The sequence below is a fragment of the Talpa europaea genome (genome assembly GCF_964194135.1).
Source record: "Talpa europaea genome assembly, chromosome: 12".
Taxonomy (NCBI): Eukaryota; Metazoa; Chordata; class Mammalia; order Eulipotyphla; family Talpidae; genus Talpa; species Talpa europaea.
The window spans coordinates 29,626,480-29,639,250 of NC_140079.1; the positions used below are offsets into that span (position 1 = coordinate 29,626,480).

Here is a 12,771-nt window from a genome sequence, read left to right on the forward strand (position 1 = left end):
GATGAGAGAGACAGAAAAAAAAATCTGTCATTGAATGATACATTCATCTCATAAGAAAACAGATACCAACAAACAAAATTTGAGTCATCTTTGCAAGTTTCACTGAGCATGAAAGTGTCCCTTTAAAATTTTCCATGAGCCCTTGCTGGCTATGGGATTTTTTTCGGTGCAAAGGGAATCTGAGTTCAGGAGGCCAGGGGGATGCCAGAAGGAAAGGGATTTTTTGATGCTTGGGGCTCTGAGACTGTCAGTTTAAAAAATGAAAGTAATATAGAAGGGGCAAAGTGGCATTTATCATTCCATCTCTCCAGGCTCCTGTCTCTTTAATCAGCTAGCCTGATTTGCCCAGTAAATGATTCCTGAGTGTGTGTGCTTGCGTGTGTGTGTGTGCCGCGCGCGTGTGTTGTAGCTCTGTCAATCCTTGGATTAGAACCAATGATTGCAGCTTGTAGGAGGGCTGTCCAGGGCCAGATTGTACGATGTGTCTCAGTGCCAGAGTATGAGTAGAGATAATTACTGAGAAGTCACACTCTCTCACACCCTCGGCTTCTTGTTGTGTCCTTCAGCAAAACAGTGGATTTAAATCTCCTTCCAGGAGCTTGAGAGCCACGCAATCTGTCAGGAAAGAAAGAAGGAAAAAACCGAACCTGACAAAAAAGAAGAAAAAGAAGAAGAAAAAAAAAATCATGAAAACCATCCAGGCAAAAATGCACAATTCTATCTCTTGGGCAATCTTCACGGGGCTGGCTGCTCTGTTTCTCTTTCAAGGTAAGAGCTTGCTATTGATTTGCCTACAGTAGACCCAGGAATTGTAGAGTGTGCTTTATAGGATTCGCAGACTCCCTGAGTCTGCTGCGCGGTTTGCAGGTGGAGGAGAGAGCATTTAAACAGCATGGCTGGGACTTCATTCTCCCTACCAGGCTGTGAGAATATTGATTTGATTCTGGCTGCGACCGGAATGGGGGAATGTATATGCATAAGTAAAATGTGTTGGTGCTCTTGTTAGATGCGTTGGCTCTGTGCTGGTCTTGCCTGCTTTATGTACATTCTTGCACACATGCACAGCAGAACACACATGTAAGCAGGGAGAAATTACAGATTCGGGGGCGGTGGGGCTGCTAATGTGTTGCTTGTGTTACTGCGAAGAAATTACAAGAGGAAACTTTAAATATCGGTTAGTAAACTTGCAAAGCCTCTAAAAGGAGCAAACGGGGAAATGCGGGCTAGAAATAATCAGGTACATCCTATACGGCTGTGCTCAGAGATCTGGCTTGAAGGGATGAATCAATTTGCAGCAGCTGTGGACAACTATATTAGTTTTGAATGTGTTTGGGGGTGTGTTTGTGGCGGGGGAGGCAGGGTGGATGGGAGGGGGCAAGGGATAATGATCAGATAAAAGGCAGTGGGAGCATGCTGAGAGCTCTGAAATTCCGGAAAAGCTTTTCTAAGTTGAAGGGAGAGAGGCTATAAGAGTCGAATGCTAATTTTCTGTTTATTTATCAGAGGGGAGGCTGAGCCAGGGGGCTGCAGTTGAGGGCTGCTGGCTCCCCTGGCCCCCCTGCTGTTAGTGCTTTGATGTTTGCTGGGGTGTTGGGGCACATTTGCCGCGCTGAGTGGCCCCACACTCTGTCCCAGCTCTCACGTTCCAGCATCAGTGTTAGCTGCAAACCTGCTTTCTCCCACCCACTCTGTCATTTGGGGGTCTGGCTTGCCTCTTTCATATTACAGATACCTGAACTCAGCAGATCAAAACAGGAGGCGAAACTTTCCCTGGGTGGTCCAGCCAGGCTCTCTCTCGAGAGGATTCCTTGCGGGTGGGAGGAGGGTGGGAGTGGGGGAGGGAAGGAAAGCTCAGTCCTGGCAGTTATATTCCCAGAGGAAAGTTCGAGCTCACAGGGGGGAAAGGACAGGGAATCCCACCCACCCCCTGGCTCCACAGACTGCAGTGTGGAGTTCTCATGGTGGAATCCCCGTCTCACCTCTAGCCCTGGAGACCTCTCTCTGCGGGCAGGCTTTGGGGACTGCTGCTGTCCCCTTGGCATAGGTTGCAGCTGGCGACCATGCGGACCCACAGAAGGTGGGCAGAGGGACAGGCTGGGGAGAAGCACTTGCCTGTGTACCCTTGACTGGGGCTCAAGGAGGAAGGCAAGAGGGGCTGGGGGATCTTTCGGGGATGACAGGAAAGCCCATAGCAGTGGATTTTGCAGGGATATTCTTAATGCTGCCTGCTGCCCCTGGGTCTCAGAGGGCCATCTGCCTCAGGATCTCACCCCTCGCCTTAGGGGGCATTGGCTCCTTAAGAGTAAAGGTGGCAACTTGGAGGCACCCTTGACTGATCTCTCTTACCTCTTACATAATGTGTGTGGGGGTGGAAATGGGGGGAGGTGTGGGTGCACCCTTGCCTGTTCTGGGTGTACCAGGGCTCACTCGGTGAGGTCAGAGTCCCACATCTTGCAGTGGGGAAACTGAGTTCAGGGCCAGGTCCCCTCAGGGAAATAGCTTCAATCAAGCTAGCGACAGAAATGAAAATTAGCTAGAAGGGGTGAAGGGAGGGGGTCAAAGGAAGGGAGAGGGAAGGCCCAACTCCTCAATCATTTGCATCTGTCCTGAAGTCTGTATCTCTTCTATCTATAACATCAAACTGGAGACAATGGCCAAACTTCCACCTCCAACAGCCCCACTGGCAGCACGCCAGGAGCCCCAGGGCCATACTGAATTTACATATAAATTAGCATACGTGATTTTTTTTTTCATCAGAAATAAACGCAGGGTAGCATAATATTTGCTCATACTTTGAATCATTCCTGAATAGATGAGTAGAAAGTAGTGGTGCAAAATTCTCCAGGGTGAAATCTGATTTTGTGGTCCTGTCCCTATCTGGGAGTGCGGATGGAACACCCAAGTCTGCCTTGAATTTCTTAAGGAGAGTAAAGGCCTTATTTTACTGCCCACCTCCAACAAGCCCTGACAGGGCTTCAGTGTGTCTTGATAGAACAAGGCTGCCCAATTTTGAGGCAGAATGACCTCCAAGGCCCCCCCAGACTACATGCAACGGACCAGCAAAGGTGATGTCTGTTTTCACTTGCGAGGAAAGGAAGCCGGAGTCTGGCAGCTCTCTCTTATCAAACTTACAGAATTACTGAGGCAGCCCAGGTCTTGCCAGCAATAATCCACCCCTATTGCATTGACCCAGTGGGACTAGTTAGAATGCAGCACACATTCCAAGGCAATTTTTTCTTCTCTGTTTTTGTTTTAAGCTGGCTCTAGCTCAAGCTGCTACTTCCTGGGTTTCTTGCCTTCTCAAAAAAGATGGTCAATGCTAGTGGCAGGCTGTGGACCTCTCCTGACCTGCTCCTCCCCCAACCCAACCAGCAACCCTGATCCAGCTTAGAAGAGGAATTTCCCAGGGAATCAGCCCTGATTAGCTTGGGGCAGGAGGCGGGTGGGGGAGGGAGCGATTAGAGCCTGGGGCTCTGGCCCTGAGAAACACCAGGGTGGATGAACTGGCTGCTCCTCTCTCCAGGCAGTGGGAGCTTTGGGAGCTGGATGAGGCGCTGTCCTTTTCAGCACGCCGCCCACCTTGTGCCAGGCGGAGGCTCTGCAAGGAATGGCTGGTGGTGCTCTAGCTTTTCTCTTCCTAGAAGCCCAACCACTTCTCCTTCGAAGGATGGATGCTCCTTTTAACACCTTCCGATGAGCTTGGCTGGGTTCCTGTCTTACCTCTCATTTCCTCTTATCTCCTCACATCCCACATCCACTTCTCTGCCCACTGGAGACACAGCAGGGCAGACAAGAAAGGAAAAGAGACCCAGCTAAGTTCTCACTCCCCCTTGCTCGGCGCTGACGATGTGAACATGGTTCAGCTAGGGAGATGGGCCAAGTTCCTGCCACTCACGGTAAACATTTGGGTGCCAGCAGCAGCCTGAGCTGGGCAATGCTCCTGAGATGCGAGGGAGGCAGATGAGACCATAACAATATTTACTGGCAAAGTGAAAAATCGGTTTGGGATGATGGGACCCTGGGTTGGATGTGAGCATCGTAGGCACTTGGAAACGTGGCAGAAAAATAAAAATAAATAAAAAGCAGAGAGAGGGATGGAGGAGCCTCATAGAATGGGCCCCTTTGCCAGGCTCGGAGCCGCCAACTCGGGGCAAGTTGCAGGCCAGTCCTGCATAACACAGCAACGTGCTCACCTCTGTCTCTCACTCAGGCTCGGGGCCTTTGGTCAGGTGCCAGAGGCTTCTCAGTGACCAGCAGGCCTTGCTGCAAGAAGGCCATTCTTGGCCTTGCACTTTTAGTTACCACCTTTAGTTCTGGTGTTTCTTCCTCTTCTTGGCACTTCTAAAGTTAAAGATGAGCTCATGAACCCCTTCTTGTCAGCTGTGATACTTTGTCTCTCCCTTCTGTGGTTTCTTAGTTATTCTCTTTGAGTGGGCTGGTATTTAGGGGTGCTGCACTGTGTCCCTGAAGGGGCTCTCCTGGTTTCCTGCTTGAGGGGTCTTGCTTACGCTTGTCTTCTAGCACTTTCCTGGCACTGTCCCCAGCATGCATGCAGTGTGGTAGCCCTGAGACACAGCGACCCGGGCTGGAGTTATCTTCTTGTCACAGGCAGGGCAGGCAAACCTGCGTTGGCTTCAGTGACTTCAGGTTATCACTTGGCATGGAGGAGCTCTCGTGATAGCTTAACAAGTGGTGACATTTGTGAATCAATATGTGATAATATTGATCTGGCCTGTGCAGGGAGCACATGCTGGAAAGAGTCACAGTGCTTCTTGGCTGTGTTCTTGTTGGGGCAGCTTGGATAGGATGAACATATATGGGATTGGGCTCTGTTCCAGGATTATTGGTGTGAAGCTCATGACTTGCTCTTGCCCACCAACTAGAATGCTAAAGATGCAAACAAACAGAGAAAACCACCCAAAACAAAACATGGTTTTGTAGCTAACCTCAGCAGAAGTCCTATACTCTTCAAAAAGTCTAATGAGGGCCTCCCCGGTGGCTCAGGTGGTTGAGCTCAGTGCTGTGAAGCTGTCCCAGCCTCTGCAGTGTGGATTCAATCCCGGCCGGCTGGGAGATACCCACATGGCACAGCAGACATCTCCTGTCTTGTCTGCTGCTCCTTTCAGAAGTATATTTCAGTCTGTCTGCCTTTTCTGTTCTCGCTATGTCTCTGGTGAATTCTCTCACCCCCACCCCCCCACGCCTCTGACCTGTACCCCAGTTCTTGTATAAATAAATAAAATCTTAAAAAGAAAAGTCTAATGAGTGTGCCTTGCAGACTTCTGTCCATTTCAGTGGCCTGAGCAAAGCTTGGTGGGGAACATGCACACCTGAACTCCAAGTTGGCTCCGTCTTCTGTAGGGGAAACTTCTCCCTCTGTGAGTCTGTCTCCTCACCTGCCTGCCAGGCTGGGGAGCAATTCCCCAGGGTGTGGTAAGGCTCATGAATGCTCATAACACTCCAGACATGTGGTGTTAAGTGGAACTCCATGCTGAGATTGGTTGTATTTATGCAGTTTACTTCCTTTCTGCTCTATTGGCTTGTTACATGTTTACTTTATGTCTATAGTCATTTGAAATTCAATAAGGCAAATTAAACATAAAACATGAAAACAAGTAAAAAAGAAGGTAATTGATGGCTCACCGGTTGGATGAGGTCAGGTGGTGCGGTGCACACGCCCCTGCCAGGGGCTCCTCCAACCTGGTGCTGGAAGCTTCCATTCCATTAGAGAATGTACTGGGGAAGACTTGGGAGGCCTTAGGAGAAACACGAAGGGAGCCTGCCTTCTACCCATTTGCAAAAGGAGACTCTACTCAGGTGAGAGGCTGGAAGGGCAGATGGCAGAGTGGAGGAGCCTGGGGGTGGGGAGGACCAGAGCTAGGAGTTTTCGAGGGGAAAAAAAAAAAAAGAACTCTAATCCAGATTGGCAAGCAGTGGGGGAAAGAGGACTGTATCCTCCGCTTGGACTATAACTTTGGGCAGTTGCATCTCAGACCTTTCTATTTTATTTTATGTGTTAATTTATTTATGCAACCTTCTGTATTAAGTCAGGTCTTACTATCGCCACATAAACTTAAAAGACACGCGTGTGTGTCCACTTTCCCTCTCATTTTCTTTCCCCATTCTTTCCCTCTTTTTGCTCTCTCCCCACTTCCCTGCCCTCCCCCTTCTCATTTTCTCTTCCCCTTTACTTCCTTTCTTTCATTTTCCCTTCTCCTCTATGGGAAAAATAATTGATCAGTTGACAGATCTAGGTCAAGCTGGCAGGGGCTGCTTCGCTTCCTGCAGGCTTGGCTAGAAGGAGGGGAAGCCTGTCCTCCAGTTCACCAGGAGCCCGGATGACACATGTAGTGGGAGGGAGGGAGGACCAACCAATCCATGGGCCAGCTCAGCCAGCCCGTTGAGGATGTCTGGGGTTCTCTTGATTACTGAGTCCCCAGCTATTTGATATCCCTGACACTCTAATTTTCCATATCCAGTTTATCTTTGCCTCTTTGCTGCTTTTTGTTCAGCTTCTAAGCACCGATTATTCCAGGTTTTCTTTTTCTTCTTTCTGCTTAGACCCTCCTTTCTGTTCCTCCTTCCAAAACCATGACAGGAGATCACAGAATCTCCCCCTCCTAAGACATATTAGAGAAATGCCCTTTTGTTTATTTGCAAGAAGAAAAACAGAAACCCTGCCAGAAAAGCTCTGTAAGTCATTTGCAAACTGCAAAACAAACCAACAAGATTCACATTTTCATTGCTGAGAAGAGAGTATTTCAAGAGAGACTGTCAAGCTAAGAAATCAAATATTGGAAAACACATTCTTCAGCTCTGTTACTAAGAACATCTTAGATTACTAAGTTTTATTTATTTATTTATTTTTTGGCTTCTCTGAGAGGATTGCCCTTTAGAGCAATAAAAGACGTGATCAAAAGATGAACTTGTTTTGGCTTCCCTTGCTCATTGAAATCCACTCTCAGAGGCGCTACCTTTGCTCCGTCTTGGTGGTGTCACCAAACTCTAATCCAATGCAGACTCTGTCTCGTTGCTTATTTGCTCATTGGTTCCAACACTGAGTAAGAGTTGACTGAGCATCTGCTATGTTCTGTGTGAGGTTTTTGATGTTAGGAATATGTCAGTAACAACAACCAACTAGAGAATGAGACCAAAGATAAGTGTACAGGCTCAAAGAGTTGGCTTGGTGTACTATCCAGTTGTTTTTATCGCATTTTCTTTTATTGAGGTAACATTGGTTTAAGAATGACATTGGATCACACCCTTCAAATGTTTGAAAACACCAACAGGAAATGCCAGACACAAGGGAGAGGCTCAATGACACAGCTTCTGTTTCTATGGAATAGATGATGAATGACAAGGAGCCACTAGCCCTAGGTCCTTCATTAGATAGGGAGCACTGGGAAAGGGAGCCCTGGGGAAGGGAGGACTGGGGAAGGGAGCATTGGGGAAGGGAGCCCTGTGGAAAGGACGACTGGGGAAGGGAGCATTGGGGAAGGGAGGACCGGGGAAGGGAGCCCTGGGGAAGGGAGCACTGAGGAATGGAGCACAGCTTTGACTCTGTTAATGATAAATGAAATATCTTCTCTTTTCTACTCCACTTTGTCTGCTGTCAAGAAGGAGCTCATGGACAGTTGATGTGCCTGCAGTTAGTGTGCAACTGGTGAAAGCTGGTGCAAGTTAGTTGACATTGTGACCATTGTCTTTTATCATTTGAGTTTTGGGTTAACTCTTGGTGCCACAGCCACTCTGTGTGGTGGCCAACCCACCTCCTCTGTGTTTTATCTTCTGCACAGACTAGAGGGTAAGAGGAAATGCTAATGCTTATACGAGAATGAGAATGATTAGCCTCCGGCAGCGGGTGTAGATGATGCAAGTACTGTTCAGTATACCTGTCTGAAGGACTCACATCTAAGATGAGCTCCCTTCTGAGAATCCTGTTATTTGCAGCCCATTCATCACATGCAAACTCAGGATTCCTTGAATAATAAAAATGCATTATTACTTATTTGTTCATCTCCAGCACTATGCTGTGTTGGGACACATGTCTTTCAGTCCATCAACTTGTGTTTTTAGCTATCTGTACCCAGAGGAACTGTAGTTCCCCTTATTCTTACCCTGTGAGCTAGAGCTCTCACCCACACCTCCCTTGTTTACCTAGCTGCTTCGATCCACCTTTCCATAGTGATGTGGTGATTCATTTTAGCTCTTCTCATGTACTTGAACAGGTAACTGCCTTTCCCTTACATCAATGATTTTTCCAAGTCAAGCTGCTCTACATATCCTGATCCTATCTCAGAAACCAGGAAGGTCCTGGGGGTAGGTGTGATGTGTGTTTATTTGCAATGCACTCATCCTTTATGCCAGTGGATCTCAAACTTGTACCATAGAATTGCCTGAAGAGCCTTAACAAAATAACAGTCTGTGTCCTGTCTCAGAACAATAAAATCAGAATCTCACATGATGGGTCTTCACATTGATATTTTTAAGAATCCTCTAAGAGATTCTAACTTGTGACCTGGTTTGCAATCTGTACCTCTGAAGTCACCTGAAAATATTCTATGACCTTGGATGTAACACGTCTTATAGGAGCCTCGACATTAAATTAGAGCAGTTTGGACTAAAAATTTGCACATTTCATTTCAACTTCAACATTTTACAATTCTGCAGATAATTTGTTAGGGTATAATACTTGATCGCTAGTAGTGCTAGAAGAAAATATTCAGACACAGTCTCTGCTTTTAGGAAGCCAAGAATATAAACACAGTCACAGATGGACGACCAAGGTCACTACATGTGAGCAGTGGGTGTGCATGCAAATATCACATGCACCATCATCACGCTCTATTGCATGTCCACATATGCATGCATTTCTTTATCTGTCAGACTCAGCATAGGACAGGATCAGCACAGCATTTCAGATGGGGGAATCACAAATGATAATGACTCTTAAATGATCAATCCTACAAGAGTAATTCAGGAGCCATTTGAATGTGGATCAAGACTGAATGAGTTAATTGTATGCTGAAGGATAATTGGACTCTTAGTGGTGAACTTAATGTAGTATATACAGACATTGATTTATAATGATGTGCACCTGAAACTTGTGTGTTATATTGCAATTTAGAAAAATTGGATTCAAAATCGAGTCTAAGGTTATTTAGTCACCAAAAGAGCCCCCGAGTACCTTAACTTTGCGCTTGCAGTTTTGTCATCGCCTTATGAAGACCTGATTGTCTTGGTTAATAACGTCTTATCCATTTATGAACCATCAGATTCTTTCATTTCTTTCAATAAATATTTCCTAAACACCTAAAAAAATTGTGTGTGTTAGAGCTGGAGTTAGAGTGTTGCCCAACTGTGAGCCTTGATGAAACTCTATTCCTAGGTGTGGGGGCTGCAGAGCAATTACTCCCGCTCCCCAGGAGTCTGGCCCCAGCCAGGGGGTTCCTTTGGGCATCTTCTCAGTGACAAAAAAAGCTCAATGCTTAGAACCTCAAGAGCCATTTTGCAGCTACTGTGTAGGCAGAAGTGATTCTGGCTCCATCCTCGAGTCCAGGCCACCTCCTATGGTGCTTGCAAGACTAAAAACTGGTCTGTTTCTGATGGAGTCAGCAGGTGTAAGAGGCACATGGGAAACAGAACTATGGTGGAGATTTGTGCCAAGTGCAGTCGCTGGGTAACCCACAAAGTGTTTACCCTACTGGATCCTGAAAATGCTCACACTGGAGTGACAGACACCTTGGGTCACAACTAATTCATGGCCAGAGGAACATTCAAGGTGATTTAGTTCAGTCCCTCTCTTTGAGCTCTGATAGTTCAGAAATGCAGCTGCAGTGATCCCCTGGCTTCTGTCTCAAATAAGGGGGAACTTGCATATTTCCAGGATCTGATCCTTAGATGCCAGGAAGACAGAAGGAAAGGAAGGCAAAGGAAATGCACAGGTTATTCTCATTTGCTCTAGGTCTGAGAGGAACTTATTACCTAGTGGTTAGATTATACGGGTTCAAATCCTAACTCTGCCACTCCCTAGTTTAAAAGCTTGGACATTTTTATCTACTTCTGTGTGATTCATTTCTCTCTGCTATAAAATGGACATCATTATGGATCTTATCTTTAAGGCTGCTATGAGATTAAATAAGTTACTTGGAATACTGCCTAGCATGTAGTAAATCCTCAGTAAATATTATCTAATACTGTTAAGATTGCTACTAATTCTGCTACCCACATTAGAAGCAAAATTCTAATTTGTCTTCAACCTGACTTTTCTTCTTGATAACAAGGTTACCTTCCCATCACCCTCAAAGCTCTTCCACCAGGCCATATATTCCAAGTTCCTGTTTTCAATGTAATTATCCATATCAAAGTTACTGCTTGTCCTTCTTTAAAGTTCTTCTGGTTGCTCTGTATTCTCCCTAAGCTGTTCTCTCCATGTGCTTTAAATAGCCCGCATTACAGAATGTGGCCTCTGCTGATGTTGAGTTCAGATTGGATAAACTCTTAACTCTTTGGAAAGGCAAGGCAAATCCTAAGGGTATGACCTATGTTTGCCAACTTCTCCTAGTCCCTTATATGCTCCATTCCATGGACTCATTGGAGTCTTCTGCCACTACCTGCTCATAGCGAATGTGTATACTGTGCCCTCTGCTGAGTGCTATCTTTGTCTACCTCCAAAACACTTGTAATTCCAGACAAACCACCAGACTCTGCATCCCTTTGAAACCTCTCATTTCTTCCTTTATTCCACCATTACTCTTGTATAGCTACATAATTAGTTGTATATTATTTGTATAGCTACGTAATTACATAGTCATCTCCCCTTATTCCTGTTAGTTCCAGGAGGACAGGGAGGGACCTTGTTGCTTGCCTTTGCATCCCTAGCATACCGTGCATAGTCCTTGGCACAAATGTTACACTCAATTTTATGGGTGGAATTAAAAATATAGACACAGAGGCAGGGAACTAGACCTGAGATCCTATTGAGTTTTTCATGAGCCATATATCTTTGTCTACTTGTGGTGAGCTCTTGCTAATTCAGCCCTTCCTTAGTCTATGTCTATGCCATTTTACAATATACATAACAACTTGAGTTTAGAACTTACCCTTTCTGAAGTTATCATATCAAATTCAACCCATGTCTTCTTTCCAACAGGAACTTTTTAGGATTCTAAATCTGTAGTCCTGTGTATGAATAATCCCTCCTGGCTATAATCAGTCATAAACCATATGGTAAAGACAGCTAGGTAATGGAAGAGGCGCTTGGTAATTCCAGCTATACTTATCCACAGGCAGAAAATAGTCACTCTGGTGGTTAATAGATCAGGTGAGTGGAAGAAGGGCTGGCTATCTGGGTGACAGGGACAGACTCAGGGAATGGTGGGTGTAAGAAAAGAAGAAAGTGAATGGACAGATTAATTCAACTGGAGAAGAGGAAGTGGACACCATGTTTCTTATTGACTTCTTCAAATCTGCTCTTTCTCCTTTCACAGAATTTTCCACAAGGACATTTGACTCTCCTCTTAAATACGGAAGAGAAAACTTGGCCCAGAGGTGGAAAAGAATAATTGACAGCTTTTTTCTCAAAGCAGTTGGTGATACATAGACTTCTATAGTTGGATAAACCATTTTGTTAATTCTGTAAACAAATAGAAATTAATTCATTGTTCTATATTTCTCTTTACCTTTCTCTTAAACTTCATGATAGAAAGATCTAAATGACTTATTACCATTTTTTTTAATCAATGGTTTTCTTTTTTTTAAAGATTTATTTATTTATTTATCTATCTATTTATTTATTTATTTATACAAGCACTGGGTACAGTCAGAAGCGCGGGAGGGTGAGAGAATTCACCAGAGCCAGAGTGGGGAGCAGAATAGGAAGAAGGACCAAAGTACACTGCTGAGGGGAGCAGCGGGCGGCAGGAGAGGTCTGTGCGCCATGTGGGACCCTCCTCCGGTGGCCGGGGAGCAGCCGGGGATCGAACTGGTGCTGCAGAGGCCTCGGGCAGCTTCGCAACCCAGCGCTCAACTGCTGCGCCACTGGGGAAGCCCAACTTATTACCATTTTTAAATTAATTTTATTGCGCTGTAGAAGACTTGTCTGAGGCCAAGGTAATTTATTCATCAAGTCCAAAAGCTTTTTCACAGATTTCTAGAGTTGTGAGATACCTTGGAATTTGCTCAGTCTCCCACCTAAGGCAACACTCCCACTTGATGTTCACTAGTTCCTGTTCGACAATTCTGGAAATTTCCAGTAAGCAGAGACTCACTGCCTGGTTGCAGTCTCTAGTTCTGGCTGTTTGTCAAAATCACCTGTGGAGATTGTTATAAGCAGATACCCAGGTCGTCTGGCCTCATTGAAAGGGACAGAATAGAGCAGGTTCATCTCTTCTTTGAAATAACTGCAGATGATTCTATTGTGTAGATAGAACTGATAATAACTGATATTAGCACCCCTTTTCATAGTTGATAAATTTTGAGAGAACACTATTCTGGTAGGTGCCTCAGCTGCATCCTCAGTGTCAACTCTATCCTTTCTCTTTTTGAACAGTGCTTTAAATGTGTTTAGGGCATCAATCTGCCCATTTAAAATACTCACCTTCAAGGGCCCCTTATTGCTGAGTCTGATCATGCAACACACTTCAGGATAATGTGATCAAGCCCAAGTTTACTGGGTGAGATTTTGAGGATTGTACTCTTGAAACTTCTTGTTTTTGCACCTTCCAATTCCCTCTTCTTCTTGTCTGTTGAGGTTCAGGAGCCAATTTTCAA

General features: G+C 45.5%; 1 protein-coding gene across 5 annotated transcripts in view; it reads left to right on the forward strand.

Moving 5' to 3' along the window:
- Positions 1 to 522: 522 nt before the first annotated feature.
- Positions 523 to 12,771, forward strand: part of NTM (neurotrimin) — a gene marked incomplete at its 3' end in the record, with an annotated part of 955,850 nt that continues 943,601 nt past the window's right edge. For all 5 annotated transcript variants that reach the window (XM_084248692.1, XM_084248691.1, XM_084248693.1 and 2 more), the window contains exon 1: positions 523 to 768. In XM_084248692.1, coding sequence (XP_084104818.1) covers positions 687 to 768 — 82 coding nt within the window. In that variant the 5' untranslated portion in view covers positions 523 to 686. The remainder of the gene's footprint in view (positions 769 to 12,771) is intronic.